At 36.3% G+C, this 21,698-nt stretch overlaps 1 protein-coding gene and 1 long non-coding RNA gene across 13 annotated transcripts in view; one reads left to right on the top strand and one right to left on the bottom strand.

The window, feature by feature from the left end:
- Positions 1 to 21,698, top strand: part of ano1a (anoctamin 1, calcium activated chloride channel a) — a 199,174-nt gene that overhangs the window by 135,022 nt on the left and 42,454 nt on the right. For 10 of the 12 annotated variants that reach the window (XR_011086715.1, XM_068650430.1, XM_068650431.1 and 7 more), the window contains 2 exons: positions 20,326 to 20,468; positions 20,961 to 21,113. Coding sequence is in view for 11 of the 12 variants with exons in the window: in XM_068650430.1 (XP_068506531.1) it covers positions 20,326 to 20,468; positions 20,961 to 21,113 (296 nt within the window). In the remaining variant the exon portion in view is untranslated. The remainder of the gene's footprint in view (positions 1 to 20,325; positions 20,469 to 20,960; positions 21,114 to 21,698) is intronic. The other 2 variants (XM_068650434.1, XM_068650435.1) reach the window with 1 other exon arrangement.
- On the bottom strand, positions 3,879 to 20,026 carry LOC137840212 (uncharacterized). Its single transcript, XR_011086716.1, has 3 exons — positions 16,621 to 20,026; positions 7,134 to 16,334; positions 3,879 to 5,591 (listed from the first exon to the last, which is right to left on the bottom strand). It is a non-coding gene; the product is annotated as an uncharacterized lncRNA (long non-coding RNA).

The raw sequence follows: 21,698 nt of genomic DNA, 5'->3' as shown, positions 1-21,698 counted from the left end.
CCTTCACACTATTGTTATTGCTGTCCTTTATTATTATTATTATTATTATTATTATTATTCTACTTATTCCGCTCACTTTTTTGACGCTTAACTCCTTCCACATACTTCAACCGATTCACTCCGTTCCACTTTTCACTTATTCCAAATATTCATGACACGGCTGCTTACATTTTTTTTGTTCGAAAAATTTTCCGTTTTCACAAAATTCACGATTTTGTGGCATTTTTTTCCCCATTCATTCTTAATGGCAGATTCAACATTTCACATTTTTGTTGTTCCAGTTTGAAATTCACTTATTTCAACACATTCAAATCACATTGGGGACATTCCCAAACTTGCCAAATTCAAAAATTTCACGTTTTCACTTTTAAAATTTGCACAAAATTTTGCAAAATTTCACAAAATTTAGTTTTTCACTTCTAGTTTCTACATTTTTCCACCGATTCAACTCGTTCCAACTTTCAACTGTTCATCTTTTGCCTACCTATTCCACACCTTCCCACTTAGCAAAATTTCCAAATTTTCAATTTTGAAATTCACACCAAATTTTCCCAAAATTTAGTTTTTTCCCTTCTAATTTCTACATTTTTCAACCGATTCAACCCATTCCAACTTTATTCACTTTGTTCACCTTATGCTTACCATATTCACCCCCTTCACCCCCACTTCCACAATTCAACCCTTGACCCCCACTTCCAGAGTGGCGGCCATCTTGGATTGACCCTGAAGTGCCCCAATGAACCCGGAATGAACTGGAAGTGCCCCAAATCAAACCGGAATTGACCCCAAATGAACCGGAAGTGACCTCAGGTAAACCGGAAGTGACCCCAAATCAAACCGGAAGTGACCCCAAATCAAACCGGAAGTGACCTTTTTCAACCGGAAGTGCCCTTTTTAAACCGGAAGTGACCCCAAATAAACCGGAAGTGACCTGAGCTAGACCGGAAGTGCCTCTAATCAAACCGGAAGTGACCCAAATCAAACCGGAAATGACCATATTTCAACATTAAGTGCCCTAATTACCTACATTTGCGCTAACTTTTGCAAATTTTGCCCGATTAAACCCATTTCAACATTTTAACCCCAAAAGTGAACCTCCTGAAGCCGTTTCTTTCCTTTTGTTCCAAATTTCAGAAACTTTTGGTGCAATTTTTTTTTCTTTTAATTCCCATTCATTCTCTATTAGGATTCAAGATTTGCTCTAACTTCTACATTTTTTAACCGATTCAACTCGTTCCAACTTTCAACTGTTCCTCTTTTGCCTTCCTATTCCACAACTTCCCACTTACCAAAAATTCTCTACAATTTTGTTTTTCTACTCTAATTTCTACATTTTCAACTTATTCAACCCATTCCACCTTTCAACTGTTCATCATTTTCCTACCTATTCCACAACTTCCCACTTACCCAAAATTCCAAATTTTCAATTTTGAAATTCACACCCAATTTTCCCAAATTTCCTTTTTCCCTTGTAATTTCTACATTTTTCAACCGATTCAACTCTTTTCAACATCATTCTGCAACATTCCCCAAGTATTTATTCAACCTCTTCACCTTCACACGCAATTTCTTCAGGAATTGCAAATTCTAGTTATTATTATTATTCTACTTATTCCGCTCACTTTTTTGTCCGTTAACTACTTTCACATACTTCAACCGATTCACTCCATTCCACTTTTCACTGATTCCAAATATTCATGACACGGGTGCTTACATTTTTTTCGTTCGAAAAATTTTCCGTTTTCGCAAAATTCACAAAATTCCGGCAAATTCTTCCCCATTCATTCTTAATGGCAGATTCAACATTTCACATTTACGTTGCTCCAGTTTGAAATTCACTTAATTCAACACATTCAAATCACATTGGGGACATTCCCAAACTTGCCAAATTCAAAAATTTCACGTTTTCACTTTTAAAATTTGCACAAAATTTTGCAAAATTTCACAAAATTTAATTTTTCACTTCTAATTTCTACATTTTTTCACCGATTCAACTCGTTCCAACTTTCAACTGTTCATCTTTTGCCTACCTATTCCACACCTTCCCACTTACCAAAATTTCCAAATTTTCAATTTTGAAATTCACACCAAATTTTCCAAAAATTTAGTTTTGCCCTTCTAATTTCTACATTTTTCAACCGATTCAACCCATTCCAACTTTATTCACTTTGTTCAACTTATGCTTACCATATTCACCCCCTTCACCCCCACTTCCACTATGCTTTCACAATTCAACCCTTGACCCCCACTTCCAGAGTGGCGGCCATCTTGGATTGACCCTGAAGTGCCCCAATGAACCCGGAATGAACTGGAAGTGCCCCAAATCAAACCGGAATTGACCCCAAATGAACCGGAAGTGACCTCAGGTAAACCGGAAGTGACCCCAAATCAAACCGGAAGTGACCCCAAATCAAACCGGAAGTGACCTTTTTAAACCGGAAGTGACCCCAAATAAACCGGAAGTGACCTCAGGTAGACCGGAAGTGCCTCTAATCAAACCGGAAGTGACCCAAATAGACCGGAAGTGACCATATTTCAACATTAAGTGCCCTAAATACATACATTTGCACTAACTTTTGCAAATTTTGCCCGATTAAACCCGTTTCAACATTTTAACCCCAAAAGTGAACCTCCTGAAGCCGTTTTTTTTCCTTTTGTTCCAAATTTCAAAAAATTTTGGTGCAATTTTTTTTTCTTTTAATTCCCATTCATTCTCTATTAGGATTCAACATTTGCTCTAACTTCTACATTTTTTAACCGATTCAATTCGTTCCAACTTTCAACTGTTCATCTTTTGCCTTCCTATTCCACAACTTCCCACTTACCAAAAATTCTCTGCAATTTTGTTTTTCTACTCTAATTTCTACATTTTTGAACCGATTCAACCCATTCCAACTTTATTCACTTTGTTCACCTTATGCTTACCATATTCACCCCCTTGACCCCCACTTCCAGTGTGGCGGCCATCTTGGATTGACCCTGAAGTGCCCCCAATGAACCCAGAATGAACCAGAAGTATCTCAAATCAAACCGGAAGTGACCTTAGGTAAACCGGAAGTGACCTTAGGTAAACCGGAAGTGACCCCAAATCAAACCGGAAGTGACCCCAAATCAAACCGGAAGTGACCTTTTTAAACCGGAAGTGACCCCAAATAAACCGGAAGTGACCTCAGCTAGACCGGAAGTGCCTCTAATCAAACCGGAAGTGACCTAAATAGACCGGAAGTGCCTCTAATCAAACCGGAAGTGACCTAAATAGACCGGAAGTGACCCAAATCAAACCGGAAGTGACCCCAAATGAACCGGAAGTGACCTCAGGTAAACCGGAAGTGACCCCAAATCAAACCGGAAGTGACCCCAAATCAAACCGGAAGTGACCTTTTTAAACCGGAAGTGACCCCAAATAAACCGGAAGTGACCTCAGCTAGACCGGAAGTGCCTCTAATCAAACCGGAAGTGACCCAAATCAAACCGGAAATGACCATATTTCAACATTAAGTGCCCTAAATACCTACATTTGCGCTAACTTTTGCAAATTTTGCCCGATTAAACCCATTTCAACATTTTAACCCCAAAAGTGAACCTGCTGAAGCCGTTTTTTTCCTTTTGTTCCAAATTTCAGAAACTTTTGGTGCAATTTTTTTTTCTTTTAATTCCCATTCATTCTCTATTAGGACTCAAGATTTGCTCTAACTTCTACATTTTTTAACCGATTCAACTCGTTCCAACTTTCAACTGTTCCTCTTTTGCCTTCCTATTCCACAACTTCCCACTTACCAAAAATTCTCTACAATTTTGTTTTTCTACTCTAATTTCTACATTTTCAACTTATTCAACCCATTCCACCTTTCAACTGTTCATCATTTTCCTACCTATTTCACAACTTCCCACTTACCCAAAATTCCAAATTTTCAATTTTGAAATTCACACCCAATTTTCCCAAATTTCCTTTTTCCCTTGTAATTTCTACATTTTTCAACCGATTCAACTCTTTTCAACATCATTCTGCAACATTCCCCAAGTATTTATTCAACCTCTTCACCTTCACACGCAATTTCTTCAGGAATTGCAAATTCTAGTTATTATTATTATTATTCTACTTATTCCGCTCACTTTTTTGTCCGTTAACTACTTCCACATACTTCAACCGATTCACTCCATTCCACTTTTCACTGATTCCAAATATTCATGACACGGGTGCTTACATTTTTTTCGTTCAAAAAATTTTCCGTTTTCGCAAAATTCACAAAATTCCGGCAAATTCTTCCCCATTCATTCTTAATGGCAGATTCAACATTTCACATTTTTGTTGTTCCAGTTTGAAATTCACTTATTTCAACACATTCAAATCACATTGGGGACATTCCCAAACTTGCCAAATTCAAAAATTTCACGTTTTCACTTTTAAAATTTGCACAAAAATTTTGCAAAATTTCACTAAATTTAGTTTTTCACTTCTAATTTCTACATTTTTCCACCGATTCAACTCGTTCCAACTTTCAACTGTTCATCTTTTGCCTACCTATTCCATACCTTCCCACTTACCAAAATTTCCAAATTTTCAATTTTGAAATTCACACCAAATTTTCCAAAAATTTAGTTTTTCCCTTCTAATTTCTACATTTTTCAACCGATTCAACCCATTCCAACTTTATTCACTTTGTTCACCTTATGCTTACCATATTCACCCCCTTCACCCCCACTTCCACAATTCAACCCTTGACCCCCACTTCCAGAGTGGCGGCCATCTTGGATTGACCCTGAAGTGCCCCAATGAACTCGGAATGAACCGGAAGTGCCCCAAATCAAACCGGAATTGACCCAGAATGAACCGGAAGTGACCTCAGGTAAACCGGAAGTGACCCCAAATCAAACCGGAAGTGACCCCGAATCAAACCGGAAGTGACCTTTTAAAACCGGAAGTGACCCCAAATAAACCGGACGTGACCTCAGCTAGACCGGAAGTGCCTCTAATCAAACCGGAAGTGACCCAAATAGACCGGAAGTGACGCAAATCAAACCGGAAGTGACCATATTTCAACATTAAGTGCCCTAAATACCTACATTTGCGCTAACTTTTGCAAATTTTGCCCGATTAAACCCATTTCAACATTTTAACCCCAAAAGTGAACCTCCTAAAGCTGTTTTTTTCCTTTTGTTCCAAATTTCAAAAAATTTTGGTTCAATTTTTTTTCTTTTAATTCCCATTCATTCTCTATTAGGATTCAAGATTTGCTCTAACTTCTACATTTTTTAACCGATTCAACTTGTTCCAACTTTGAACTGTTCTTCTTTTGCCTTCCTATTCCACAACTACCCACTTACCAAAAATTCTCTACAATTTTGTTTTTCTAATCTAATTTCTACATTTTTCAACTTATTCAACCCATTCGACCTTTCAACTGTTCATCATTTTCCTACCTATTCCACAACTTCCCACTTACCCAAAATTCCAAATTTTCAATTTTGTAATTCACACCCAATTTTCCCAAATTTCCTTTTTCCCTTGTAATTTCTACATTTTTCAACCGATTCAACTCTTTTCAACATCATTCTGCAACATTCCCCAAGTATTTATTCAACCTCTTCACCTTCACACGCAATTTCTTCAGGAATTGCAAATTCTAGTTATTATTATTCTACTTATTCCGCTCACTTTTTTGTCCGTTAACTACTTCCACATACTTCAACCGATTCACTCCATTCCACTTTTCACTGATTCCAAATATTCATGACACGGGTGCTTACTTTTTTTTCGTTCAAAAAATTTTCCGTTTTCGCAAAATTCACAAAATTCCGGCAAATTCTTCCCCATTCATTCTTAATGGCAGATTCAACATTTCACATTTTTGTTGTTCCAGTTTGAAATTCACTTATTTCAACACATTCAAATCACATTGGGGACATTCCCAAACTTGCCAAATTCAAAAATTTCACGTTTTCACTTTTAAAATTTGCACAACATTTTGCAAAATTTCACTAAATTTAGTTTTTCACTTCTAATTTCTACATTTTTCCACCGATTCAACCCGTTCCAACTTTCAACTGTTCATCTTTTGCCTACCTATTCCACACCTTCCCACTGAGCAAAATTTCCAAATTTTCAATTTTAAAATTGTCACCAAATTTTCCAAAAATTTAGTTTTTCCCTTCTAATTTCTATATTTTTCGACCGATTCAACCCATTCCAACTTTATTCACTATGTTCACCTTATGCTTACCATATTCACCCCCTTCACCCCCACTTCCACAATTCAACCCTTGACCCCCACTTCCAGAGTGGCGGCCATCTTGGATTGACCCTGAAGTGCCCCAATGTACGCGGAATGAACCGGAAGTGCCCCAAATCAAACCGGGATTGACCCCAAATGAACCGGAAGTGACCTCAGGTAAACCGGAAGTGACCCCAAATCAAACCGGAAGTGACCCCAAATCAAACCGGAAGTGACCTTTTTCAACCGGAAGTGACCTTTTTAAACCGGAAGTGACCCCAAATAAACCGGAAGTGACCTCAGCTAGACCGGAAGTGCCTCTAATCAAACCGGAAGTGACCCAAATCAAACCGGAAATGACCATATTTCAACATTAAGTGCCCTAAATACCTACATTTGCGCTAACTTTTGCAAATTGTGCCCGATTAAACCCATTTCAACATTTTAACCCCAAAAGTGAACCTCCTGAAGCCGTTTTTTTCCTTTTGTTCCAAATTTCTGAAACTTTTGGTGCAATTTTTTTTTCTTTTAATTGCCATTCATTCTCTATTAGGATTCAAGATTTGCTCTAACTTCTACATTTTTTAACCGATTCAACTCGTTCCAACTTTCAACTGTTCCTCTTTTGCCTTCCTATTCCACAACTTCCCACTTACCAAAAAATCTCTACAATTTTGTTTTTCTACTCTAATTTCTACATTTTCAACTTATTCAACTCATTCTACCTTTCAACTGTTCATCATTTTCCTACCTATTCCACAACTTCCCACTTACCCAAAATTCCAAATTTTCAATTTTGAAATTCACACCCAATTTTCCCAAATTTCCTTTTTCCCTTGTAATTTCTACATTTTTCAACCGATTCAACTCTTTTCAACATCATTCTGCAACATTCCCCAAGTAGTTATTCAAACTCTTCACCTTCACACGCAATTTCTTCAGGAATTGCAAATTCTAGTTATTATTATTATTCTACTTATTCCGCTCACTTTTTTGTCCGTTAACTACTTTCACATACTTCAACCGATTCACTCCATTCCACTTTTCACTGATTCCAAATATTCATGACACGGGTGCTTACATTTTTTTCGTTCAAAAAATTTTCCGTTTTCGCAAAATTCACAAAATTCCGGCAAATTCTTCCCCATTCATTCTTAATGGCAGATTCAACATTTCACATTTACGTTGCTCCAGTTTGAAATTCACTTAATTCAACACATTCAAATCACATTGGGGACATTCCCAAACTTGCCAAATTAAAAAATGTCACGTTTTGACTTTTAAAATTTGCACAAAAATTTTGCAAAATTTCACAAAATTTAGTTTTTCACTTCTAATTTCTACATTTTTCCACCGATTCAACTCGTTCCAACTTTCAACTGTTCGTCTTTTGCCTACCTATTCCACACCTTCCCACTTACCAAAATTTCCAAATTTTCAATTTTGAAATTCACACTAAATTTTCCAAAAATTTAGTTTTTCCCTTCTAATTTCTACATTTTTCAACCGATTCAACCCATTCCAACTTTATTCACTTTGTTCACCTTATGCTTACCATATTCACCCCCTTCACCCCCACTTCCACAATTCAACCCTTGACCCCCACTTCCAGAGTGGCGGCCATCTTGGATTGACCCTGAAGTGCCCCAATGAACTCGGAATGAACCGGAAGTGCCCCAAATCAAACCGGAATTGACCCAAAATGAACCGGAAGTGACCTCAGGTAAACCGGAAGTGACCCCAAATCAAACCGGAAGTGACCCCAAATCAAACCGGAAGTGACCTTTTTAAACCGGAAGTGACCCCAAATAAACCGGAAGTGACCTCAGCTAGACCGGAAGTGCCTCTAATCAAACCGGAAGTGACCTAAATAGACCGGAAGTGCCTCTAATCAAACCGGAAGTGACCTAAATAGACCGGAAGTGACCCAAACCAAACCGGAAGTGACCCCAAATGAACCGGAAGTGACCTCAGGTAAACCGGAAGTGACCCCAAATCAAACCGGAAGTGACCTTTTTAAACCGGAAGTGACCTTTTTAAACCGGAAGTGACCACAAATAAACCGGAAGTGACCTCAGCTAGACCGGAAGTGCCTCTATTCAAACCGGAAGTGACTCAAATAGACAGGAAGTGACCCAAATCAAACCGGAAGTGACCATATTTCAACATTAAGTGCCCAAAATACCTACATTTGCGCTAACTTTTGCAAATTTTGACCGGTTAAACCCGTTTCTACATTTTAACCCCAAAAGTGAACCTCCTGAAGCCGTTTTTTTCCTTTTGTTCCAAATTTCAAAAGATTTTGGCGCAATTTTTTTTTCTTTTAATTCCCATTCATTCTTTATTAGGATTCAAGATTTGCTCTAACTTCTACATTTTTTAACCGATTCAACTCGTTCCAACTTTCAACTGTTCAATTTTGGTTTTCTACTCTAATTTCTACTTTTTTCAACTTATTCAACCCATTCAACTTATTCAACCCATTCCACCTTTCAACTGTTCATCATTTTCCTACCTATTCCACAACTTCCCACTTACCCAAAATTCCAAATTTTCAGTTTTGAAATTCACACCCAATTTTCCCAAATTTCCTTTTCCCTTGTAATTTCTACATTTTTCAACCGATTCAACTCTTTTCAACATCATTCTGCAGCATTCCCCAAGTATTTATTCAACCTCTTCACCTTCACACGCAATTTCTTCAGGAATTGCAAATTCTAGTTATTGTGTGAAGGCGATGGCCTTCACACATATGTTATTCTACACCATTCTCTATTATTATTATTATTGTGTGAAGGCGATGGCCTTCACACATATGTTATTCTACACCATTCTCTATTATTGTGTGAAGGCGATGGCCTTCACACATATGTTATTCTACACCATTCTCTATTATTATTATTATTATTATTATATTTTATTCTCCACACTTTTTTGTCCCGCTTCTTCTTCCACATAATTCATCCGATTCACTCCGTTCCACTTTTGACGTATTCCAAATATTCACGAGATGAGCGCTTCCATTTTTCTCGTTCCGAAAATTTTCCGATTTCGCAAAATTCGCGAATTTACGACAAATTTTTCCCCATTCATTCTCAATGGCAGATTCTACATTTCACATTTACGTCATTCCCCTTTTAAATTCACCTCATTCAGCACATTCAAACCACATTCGGAATGATTCTCGACATTCCCAAAATTCCCAAATTCAAAAATTTCACGTTTTCACGTTAAAAATTCCGACAAAATTTCACGAAATTTCGTTTTTCACCTCTAGTTTCTACATTTTTCAACCGATTCAATCCATTCCAATTTTCAACTGTTCATCTTTTGCCTGCCTATTCCACAACTTCTCACCTACCAAAAATTCCAAAATTTCAAATTTGAAATTCAACCAAATTCTCCAAAATTTCGTTTTTCTACATTAACTTCTACGTTTTTCAACCGATTCAACCCATTCCAACTTTCAACTGTTCATCTTTTGCCTACCTATTCCACACCTTCCCACTTACCAAAATTTCCTAATTTTCAATTTTGAAATTCAACCAAATTCTACAAAATTTGGTTTTTCTACTCTAATTTCTACATTTTTCAACCGATTCAACCCATTCCAACTTTATTCACTTTGGTCACCTCATCCTTACCATATTCACCCCCTTCACCCCCACTTCCACTATGCTTACAAAATTCAACCCTTGACCCCCACTTCCAGTGTGGCGGCCATCTTGGATTGACCCTGAAGTGCTCCAAATGTACCTAGAATGAACCGGAAGTGCCCCAAATCGAACCGGAAGTGACCTTAGGTAAACAGGAAGTGACCTCAGGTAAACCGGAAGTGACCCCAAATCAAACCGGAAGTGACCTTTTTAAACCAGAAGTGACCTTTTTAAACCGGAAGTGACCCCAAATAAACCGGAAGTGACCTCAGCTAGACCGGAAGTGCCTCTAATCAAACCGGAAGTGACCCAAATAGACCGGAAGTGACCCAAATCACCCCGGAAGTGCCCTTATTTCAACATTAACTGCCCTAAATAGCTACATTAGTCACTAACTTTTGCATTTTTTGTCCGATTGAACCCGTTTCAACATTTTAACCCCAAAAGTGAACTTCCTGAAGCTGTTTTTTTTCGTTTTGTTCCAAATTTTAATTATTATTTTTTCTTTTCATTCCCATTCATTCTCTATGGGGATTCAACATTTTCTCTAACTTCTACATTTTTTAAACCAATTCAACCCGTTCCAATATTCAACTGTTCATCTTTTCCCTACCTATTCCACAACCTCCCACTTACCAAAAATTCCAAACTTCAAATTTGAAATTCAACCAAATTCTCCAAAATTTAGTATTACACTTCTATTTTCCACATTTCTCAAGAAATTCAACTCGTTTCAACATCATTCGGCATCATTCCCAAAGAAGTGATTCAAAGTCTTCGCCTTCACACGCAATTTCTCCAGAAATTGCATTTTCTAGTTATTATTATTATTATATTTTATTCTCCACACTTTTTTGTCCCGCTTCTTCTTCCACATAATTCATCCGATTCACTCCGTTCCACTTTTGACGTATTCCAAATATTCACGAGATGAGCGCTTCCATTTTTCTCGTTCCGAAAATTTTCCGATTTCGCAAAATTCGCGAATTTACGACAAATTTTTCCCCATTCATTCTCAATGGCAGATTCTACATTTCACATTTACGTCATTCCCCTTTTAAATTCACCTCATTCAGCACATTCAAACCACATTCGGAATGATTCTCGACATTCCCAAAATTCCCAAATTCAAAAATTTCACGTTTTCACGTTAAAAATTCCGACAAAATTTCCCGAAATTTCGTTTTTCACCTCTAGTTTCTACATTTTTCAACCGATTCAATCCATTCCAATTTTCAACTGTTCATCTTTTGCCTGCCTATTCCACAACTTCTCACCTACCAAAAATTCCAAAATTTCAAATTTGAAATTCAACCAAATTCTCCAAAGTTTCGTTTTTCTACTCTAACTTCTACGTTTTTCAACCGATTCAACCCATTCGAACTTTCAACTGTTCATCTTTTGCCTACCTATTCCACACCTTCCCACTTACCAAAATTTCCAAATTTTCAATTTTGAAATTCAACCAAATTCTACAAAATTTGGTTTTTCTACTCTAATTTCTACATTTTTCAACCGATTCAACCCATTCCAACTTTATTCACTTTGGTCACCTCATCCTTACCATATTCACCCCCTTCACCCCCACTTCCACTATGCTTACACAATTCAACCCTTGACCCCCACTTCCAGTGTGGCGGCCATCTTGGATTGACCCTGAAGTGCTCCCAATGACCCTAGAATGAACCGGAAGTGCCCCAAATCGAACCGGAAGTGACCTTAGGTAAACAGGAAGTGACCTTAGGTAAACCGGAAGTGACCCCAAATCAAACCGGAAGTGACCTTTTTAAACCGGAAGTGACCTTTTTAAACCGGAAGTGACCCAAAATAAACCGGAAGTGACCTCAGCTAGACCGGAAGTGCCTCTAATCAAACCGGAAGTGACCCAAATAGACCGGAAGTGACCCAAATCAAACCGGAAGTGACCCCAAATGAACCGGAAGTGACCTCAAGTAAACCGGAAGTGACCCCAAATCAAACCGGAAGTGACCTTTTTAAACCGGAAGTGACCTTCTTAAACCGGAAGTGACCCCAAATAAACCGGAAGTGACCTCTGCTAGACCGGAAGTGCCTCTAATGAAACCGGAAGTGACCCAAATACACCGGAAGTTACCCAAATCACCCCGGAAGCGACCTTATTTCAACATTAACTGCCCTAAATAGCTACATTAGTCGCTAACTTTTGCATTTTTTGTCCGATTGAACCCATTTCAACATTTTAACCCCAAAAGTGAACCTCCTGAAGCCGTTTTCTTCCTTTTGTTCCAAATTTCAAAAAATTTTGGCGCAATTGCTTTTTCTTTTAATTCCCATTCATTCTCTATGGGGATTCAAGATAACTTCTACATTTTTTAACCGTTTCAACCTGTTCCAACTTTCAACTGTTCATCTTTTGCCTACCTATTCCACAACCTCCCACTTACCAAAAATCCCAAACTTTCAAATTTGAGATTCAACCAAATTCTCCAAAATTTAGTATTACACTTCTATTTTCCACATTTCTCAAGAAATTCAACTCATTTCAACATCATTCGCCATCATTCCCCAAGAAGTGATTCAAAGTCTTCGCCTTCACACGCAATTTCTCCAGAAATTGCATTTTCTAGTTATTATTATTATTATATTTTATTCTCCACACTTTTTTGTCCCGCTTCTTCTTCCACATAGTTCATCCGATTCACTCCGTTCCACTTTTGACGTGTTCCAAATATTCACGAGATGAGCGCTTCCATTTTTCTCGTTCCGAAAATTTTCCGATTTCGCAAAATTCGCGAACTTACGACAAATTTTTCCCCATTCATTCTTAATGGCAGATTCGACATTTCACATTTACATCATTCCACTTTTTTCTACATTGTTCAACCGATTCAACTCATTCCAACTTTCAACTGTTCATCTTTTGCCTACCTATTCCACAACTTCCCACTTACCAAAAATTCCAAATTTGAAATTCAACCAAATTCTCCAAAATTTCGTTTTTCCACTCTAACTTTTACGTTTTTCAACCGATTCAACCCATTCCAACTTTCAACTGTTCATCTTTTTCTAACTATTCCACAACTTCCAACTTATGAAAAATTCCAAATTTTCAAATTTGGAATTCAACCAAATTCTCAAAAATGTTGTTTTTCTACTCTAATTTCTACATTTTTCAACCGATTCAACTCATTCCAACTTTCAACTGTTCATGTTTTGCCTACCTATTCCACAACTTCCCGTTTACCAAAAATTCCAAATTTGAAATTCAACCAAATCTTTCTAAATTTCGTTTTTCTACTCTAATTTCTACATTGTTCAACCGATTCAACTCATTCCAACTTTCAACTGTTCATCTTTTGCCTATCTATTCCACAACTTCCCACTTACCAAAAATTCCATATTTGAAATTCAACCAAATTCTTCAACATTTTGTTTTTCTACTCTAATTTCTACATTGTTCAACCGATTCAACCCATTCCAACTTTCAACTCTTCATCTTTTGCCTACCTATTCCACAACTTCCGACTTACCAAAAATTCCAAATTTGAAATTCAACCAAAATCTACAAAATGTCATTTTTCTACTCTAATTTCTACATTGTTCAATCGATTCAACCCGTTCCAACTTTCAACTCTTCATCTTTTGCCTACCTATTCCACAACTTCCCACTTACCAAAAATTCCAAATTTGAAATTCAACCAAATTCTCAAACATTTGGTTTTTCTTCTCTAATCTTTACATTGTGAAACCGATTCAATCCATTCCAACTTTCAACTTTTCATCTTTTGCTTACCTATTTCAGAACTTCCCACTTACCAAAAATTCCAAATTTGGAATTCAACCAAATTCTCAAAATTTTTGTTTTTCTACTCTAATTTCTACATTTTTTAACCGATTCAACTCATTCCAACTTTCAACTGTTCATGTTTTGCCTACCTATTCCACAACTTCCCGTTTACCAAAAATTCCAAATTTGAAATTCAACCAAATTCTCCAAAATTTCGTTTTTCTAATCTAATTTCTACATTGTTCAACCGATTCAACCCATTCCAACTTTCAACTCTTCATCTTTTGCCTACCTATTCCACAACTTCCCACTTAACAAAAATTCCATATTTGAAATTCAACCAAATTCTCCAACATTTTGTTTTTCTACTCTAATTTCTACATTGTTCAACCGATTCAACCCATTCCAACTTTCAACTCTTCATCTTTTGCCTATCTATTCCACAACTTCCAACTTACCAAAAATTCCAAATTTGAAATTCAACCAAAATCTCCAAAATTTCGTTTTTCTACTGTAATTTCTACATTGTTCAACCGATTCAACCCATTCCAACTTTCAACTCTTCATCTTTTGCCTACCTATTCCACAACTTCCCACTTACCAAAAATTAAAAATTAAAAATTTGAAATTCAACCAAATTCTCAAAAATTTTGTTTTTCTACTCTAATCTTTACATTGTGCAACCAATTCAATCCATTCCAACTTTCAACTTTTCATCTTTTGCTTACCTATTTCACAACTTCCCACTTACCAAAAATTCCAAATTTGAAATTCAACCAAATTCTGCAAAATTTCGTTTTTCGACTCTAATTTGTACGTTTTTCAACCGATTCAACCCATTCCAACTTTCGACTCTTCATCTTTTGCCTACGTATTACACAACTTCCCACTTACCAAAAATCCCAAATTTGAAATTCAACCAAATTCTCCAAAATTTCGTTTTTCTACTCTAATTTTCACATTGTTCAACCGATTCAACCCATTCCAACTTTCAACTCTTCATCTTTTTCCTACCTATTCCCCAAATTTCCACTTGCCATAAATTCCACATTTTAAGATTTTAAACTCAACCAAATTCTCCAAAATTCTGAAATTCCACCAAATTCTCCAAAATTCCGTTTTTCACCTCTATTTTCGGCATTTCTCAAGTAATTCAACTCGTTTCAGCATAATTCGCCAGCATTCCCCAAGAAGTGATTCAAAGTCTTCGCCTTCACACGCAATTTCTCCAGAAATTGCATTTTCTAGTTATTATTATTCTTCTATTTTATTCTCCACACTTTTTTGTCCCGCTTCTTCTTCCACATAGTTCATCCGATTCACTCCGTTCCACTTTTGACGTGTTCCAAATATTCACGAGATGAGCGCTTCCATTTTTCTCGTTCCGAAAATTTTCCGATTTCGCAAAATTCGCGAACTTACGACAAATTTTTCCCCATTCATTCTTAATGGCAGATTCGACATTTCACATTTACATCATTCCACTTTTTTCTACATTCTTCAACCGATTCAACTCATTCCAACTTTCAACTGTTCATCTTTTGCCTACCTATTCCACAACTTCCCACTTACCAAAAATTCCAAATTTGAAATTCAACCAAATTCTCCAAAATTTCGTTTTTCCACTCTAACTTTTACATTTTTCAACCGATTCAACCCATTCCAACTTTCAACTGTTCATCTTTTTCTAACTATTCCACAACTTCCAACTTATGAAAAATTCCAAATTTTCAAATTTGGAATTCAACCAAATTCTCAAAAATCTTGTTTTTCTACTCTAATTTCTACATTTTTCAACCGATTCAACTCATTCCAACTTTCAACTGTTCATGTTTTTCCTACCTATTCCACAACTTCCCACTTACCAAAAATTCCATATTTGAAATTCAACCAAATTCTCCAACATTTTGTTTTTCTACTCTAATTTCTACATTTTTTAACCGATTCAACTCATTCCAACTTTCAACTGTTCATGTTTTGCCTACCTATTCCACAACTTCCCGTTTACCAAAAATTCCAAATTTGAAATTCAACCAAATTCTCCAAAATTTCGTTTTTCTAATCTAATTTCTACATTGTTCAACCGATTCAACCCATTCCAACGTTCAACTCTTCATCTTTTGCCTACCTATTCCACAACTTCCCACTTACCAAAAATTCCATATTTGAAATTCAACCAAATTCTCCAACATTTTGTTTTTCTACTCTAATTTCTACATTGTTCAACCGATTCAACCCATTCCAACTTTCAACTCTTCATCTTTTGCCTACCTATTCCACAACTTCCGACTTACCAAAAATTCCAAATTTGGAATTCAACCAAATTCTCAAAAATTTTGTTTTTCTACTCTAATTTCTACATTTTTTAACCGATTCAACTCATTCCAACTTTCAACTGTTCATGTTTTGCCTACCTATTCCACAACTTCCCGTTTACCAAAAATTCCAAATTTGAAATTCAACCAAATTCTCCAAAATTTCGTTTTTCTAATCTAATTTCTACATTGTTCAACCGATTCAACCCATTCCAACTTTCAACTCTTCATCTTTTGCCTACCTATTCCACAACTTCCCACTTACCAAAAATTCCATATTTGAAATTCAACCAAATTCTCCAACATTTTGTTTTTCTACTCTAATTTCTACATTGTTCAACCGATTCAACCCATTCCAACTTTCAACTCTTCATCTTTTGCCTACCTATTCCACAACTTCCTATTTACCAAAAATTCAAAATTTGAAATTCAACCAAAATCTCCAAAATTTCGTTTTTCTACTCTAATTTCTACATTGTTCAACCGATTCAACCCGTTCCAACTTTCAACTCTTCATCTTTTGCCTACCTATTCCACAACTTCCCGTTTACCAAAAATTCCAAATTTGAAATTCAACCAAATTCTCCAAAATTTCGTTTTTCTAATCTAATTTCTACATTGTTCAACCGATTCAACCCATTCCAACTTTCAACTCTTCATCTTTTGCCTACCTATTCCACAACTTCCGACTTACCAAAAATTCCAAATTTGAAATTCAACCAAAATCTCCAAAATTTCGTTTTTCTACTCTAATTTCTACATTGTTCAACCGATTCAACCCATTCCAACTTTCAACTCTTCATCTTTTGCCTACCTATTCCACAACTTCCGACTTACCAAAAATTCCAAATTTGAAATTCAACCAAAATCTCCAAAATTTCGTTTTTCTACTGTAATTTCTACATTGTTCAACCGATTCAACCCATTCCAACTTTCAACTCTTCATCTTTTGCCTACCTATTCCACAACTTCCCACTTACCAAAAATTAAAAATTAAAAATTTGAAATTCAACCAAATTCTCAAACATTTTGTTTTTCTACTCTAATCTTTACATTGTGCAACCGATTCAATCCATTCCAACTTTCAACTTTTCATCTTTTGCTTACCTATTTCACAACTTCCCACTTACCAAAAATTCCAAATTTGAAATTCAACCAAATTCTGCAAAATTTCGTTTTTCGACTCTAATTTGTACATTTTTCAACCGATTCAACCCATTCCAACTTTCAACTCTTCATCTTTTGCCTACGTATTACACAACTTCCCACTTACCAAAAATCCCAAATTTGAAATTCAACCAAATTCTCCAAAATGTCGTTTTTCTACTCTCATTTCTACATTTCTCTACCGATTCAACCCATTCCAACTTTCAACTCTTCATCTTTTGCTTACCTATTCCACAACTTCCCCTTACAAAAAATTCCAAATTTTGAAATTTGAAATTCAACCAAATTCTCCAAAAATGTGTTTTTCTACTCTAATTTTCACATTGTTCAACCGATTCAACTCATTCCAACTTTCAACTCTTCATCTTTTTCCTACCTATTCCCCAAATTTCCACTTGCCATAAATTCCACATTTTAAGATTTTAAACTCGACCAAATTCTCCAAAATTCTGAAATTCCACCAAATCCAAATTTTCACCTCTATTTTCTACATTTCTCAAGTAATTCAACTCGTTTCAGCATAATTCGCCAGCATTCCCCAAGAAGTGATTCAAAGTCTTCGCCTTCACACGCAATTTCTCCAGAAATTGCATTTTCTAGTTATTATTATTTTTCTATTTTATTCTCCACACTTTTTTGTCCCGCTTCTTCTTCCACATAGTTCATCCGATTCGCTCCGTTCCACTTTTGACGTGTTCCATATATTCACGAGATGAGCGCTTCCATTTTTCTCGTTCCGAAAATTTTCCGATTTCGCAAAATTCGCGAACTTACGACAAATTTTTCCCCATTCATTCTTAATGGCAGATTCGACATTTCACATTTACATCATTCCACTTTTTTCTACATTGTTCAACCGATTCAACTCATTCCAACTTTCAACTGTTCATCTTTTGCCTACCTATTCCACAACTTCCCACTTACCAAAAATTCCAAATTTGAAATTCAACCAAATTCTCCAAAATTTCGTTTTTCCACTCTAACTTTTACGTTTTTCAACCGATTCAACCCATTCCAACTTTCAACTGTTCATCTTTTTCTAACTATTCCACAACTTCCAACTTATGAAAAATTCAAAATTTTCAAATTTGGAATTCAACCAAATTCTCAAAAATTTTGTTTTTCTACTCTAATTTCTACATTTTTCAACCGATTCAACTCATTCCAACTTTCAACTGTTCATGTTTTGCCTACCTATTCCACACCTTCCCACTTACCAAAATTTCCAAATTTGAAATTCAACCAAATCTTTCTAAATTTCGTTTTTCTACTCTAATTTCTACATTGTTCAACCGATTCAACTCATTTCAACTTTCAACTGTTCATCTTTTGCCTATCTATTCCACAACTTCCCACTTACCAAAAATTCCATATTTGAAATTCAACCAAATTCTCCAACATTTTGTTTATCTACTCTAATTTCTACATTGTTCAACCGATTCAACCCATTCCAACTTTCAACTCTTCATCTTTTGCCTACCTATTCCACAACTCCCGACTTACCAAAAATTCCAAATTTGAAATTCAACCAAAATCTCCAAAATTTCGTTTTTCTACTCTAATTTCTACATTGTTCAACCGATTCAACCCGTTCCAACTTTCAACTCTTCATCTTTTGCCTACCTATTCCACAACTTCCCACTTAACAAAAATTCAAAATTTGAAATTCAACCAAATTCTCAAACATTTTGTTTTTCTTCTCTAATCTTTACATTGTGAAACCGATTCAATCCATTCCAACTTTCAACTTTTCATCTTTTGCTTACCTATTTCACAACTTCCCACTTACCAAAAATTCCAAATTTGGAATTCAACCAAATTCTCAAAAATTTTGTTTTTCTACTCTAATTTCTACATTTTTTAACCGATTCAACTCATTCCAACTTTCAACTGTTCATGTTTTGCCTACCTATTCCACAACTTCCCGTTTACCAAAAATTCCAAATTTGAAATTCAACCAAATTCTCCAAAATTTCGTTTTTCTAATCTAATTTCTACATTGTTCAACCGATTCAACCCATTCCAACTTTCAACTCTTCATCTTTTGCCTACCTATTCCACAACTTCCCACTTACCAAAAATTCCATATTTGAAATTCAACTAAATTCTCCAAAATTTCGTTTTTCCACACTAACTTTTACGTTTTTCAACCGATTCAACCCATTCCAACTTTCAACTGTTCATCTTTTTTCTAACTATTCCACAACTTCCAACTTACGAAAAATTCCAAATTTTCAAATTTGGAATTCAACCAAATTCTCAAAAATTTTGTTTTTCTACTCTAATTTCTACATTTTTAACCGATTCAACTCATTCCAACGTTCAACTGTTCATGTTTTGCCTACCTATTCCACAACTTCCCGTTTACCAAAAATTCCAAATTTGAAATTCAACCAAATTCTCCAAAATTTAGTTTTTCTAATCTAATTTCTACATTGTTCAACCGATTCAACCCATTCCAACTTTCAACTCTTCATCTTTTGCCTACCTGTTCCAAAACTTCCCACTTACCAAAAATTCCATATTTGAAATTCAACCAAATTCTCCAACATTTTGTTTTTCTACTCTAATTTCTACATTGTTCAACCGATTCAACCCATTCCAACTTTCAACTCTTCATCTTTTGCCTACCTATTCCACAACTTCCGACTTACCAAAAATTCCAAATTTGAAATTCAACCAAAATCTCCAAAATTTCGTTTTTCTACTGTAATTTCTACATTGTTCAACCGATTCAACCCATTCCAACTTTCAACTCTTCATCTTTTGCCTACCTATTCCACAACTTCCCACGACAACAGAGGGCAGAGAATTAATGACCACACTTTGTCTGGTAATGACTGAATTGAAAAAAATATATATCTACAACAGTGTCCTCTGGACGAGGACAATTAAACTGTGCCCTCTGAGATGACATCTCAGGAAACTGCGCTGCACCTCGCATGGGGAAGTTATCTGGGGAAATTGAAAGAAAACATCTGTGTTGGGGTCTGATGGCCATCCTGTATTGGCTGTTAAAAACACAGAGACATTGCAAGTATTTCATTTTACCAATTGCGCATTTAAAATAAATGCAATAATATTTGAATAAACAGTTTTTACTTGTCTCTAATTTTAAATCATAATCATAATTCCTAAGGTTGTTGTGTAGCCAATATCTAATAGTAGATGCTTTCATTTAATGTCATGCTTATATTGTTTTTCTGTAGCAAGCTGAAAAAACTGCTACGTAAGAAAAAGTCTGAGATGGACCCAAAGCAACAAGAAGAGCTGACCAAGACCTTGCAGCAACACGAGAAGGACCATTTCCTCCTTCCTTTTGTTGGTCTTAGCCCAGAGTACATGGAAATGAGTAAGTTGATTTTTAATGTTGTTTTGGTAGCACAAAAAAAACATTCTAATAGCGTCACCAAAATATTTAAAGTAAAGTTAAAAGAAAAAATAATCTAACCAGTATAGTTTTTGCCATTTTACTAAGTATCATGTGTCAAAGATTGTATTACTTTAGAAACCGATGCCTGACAACAGTTTTACATGATTTATGTTTTTTTTTTTTTTGTTTAAGTATTCCACACCATCTCCAGCAGGGGTGCCCAAACTTGGTCCTAGACGACCGCTGTCCTGCCTGTTTCAGGAAGCATCGTTATCAAGCTTCTTCAGAACCTGCTGGTGTGCTGATCATTTGAATCAAAATTGTTGCAGCCTGGAGTCATGGAAAACGGGCAGAACAGCGGCCCTCTTGGACCGGAGTTGGACATGCCTGAGCTAGTACAGTAATGAATATTCTTACGTTTTTAAACCTTTTCTGTAATTTAACAACAAAGACTGTTTTGTATTTCTGTAGTCATCCAGTTTGGGATGGTGACTCTTTTTGTCGCCTCATTTCCTCTGGCCCCACTCTTCGCTCTTCTGAATAATGTCATTGAGATACGTCTGGATGCCAAAAAGTTTGTTATGGAACTCCGAAGGCCGATTGCAGTCAGAGCCAAAGACATTGGTGGGTGTTCTTCCCAAGACACTAACATTAATAAACACAAAAAGGTAGAAAAACAGCCTTATTCTTCAGAAAAGAGATTTTCTTTTTAAAATATTTTTAAATGGCATTCACACCTCTGTTAATGAACCTAAATGAAAATGCATCTTAGCTGATTCTACCTGATCCAATGAACGTTTGAGTGGTGATATGGTGCCGTACAATGATTGCGTATTCCTAATATCAAGACACAGTAATTGTATGACCGGTGTATGGTGGTCGACTGGTGAGCACATCCGCCTCACATTCCAGCCTTCTTGTGCATGTTCTCTCCGTGTTTTCCCGGTTTCCTCTGGATATTCTGATTTCCTCCCACATTCAAGTGTCCTTGGGCAAGACACCTCCCACACCTTGCCTCCAGTGCCCCTCACACTGGTGTATGCCTGGATATGAATGTTTGGTGGTGATTGGAGGGGCCGTAGGTACACACTGGCAGCCTTGCTTCTGTCAACCTGCCCCAGAGCCGGTTCAGATCTCCTGGGGGCACTACGCCAAAATATGTCAAGCGCCCCCCCCCCCAAATAAAAGACCACAGAGTCAAATTTTGAC

The sequence above is a fragment of the Syngnathus scovelli genome, chromosome 4 (genome assembly GCF_024217435.2).
Source record: "Syngnathus scovelli strain Florida chromosome 4, RoL_Ssco_1.2, whole genome shotgun sequence".
Lineage (NCBI taxonomy): Eukaryota > Metazoa > Chordata > Actinopteri > Syngnathiformes > Syngnathidae > Syngnathus > Syngnathus scovelli.
This window is presented reverse-complemented; position numbering and strand designations above follow the sequence as displayed.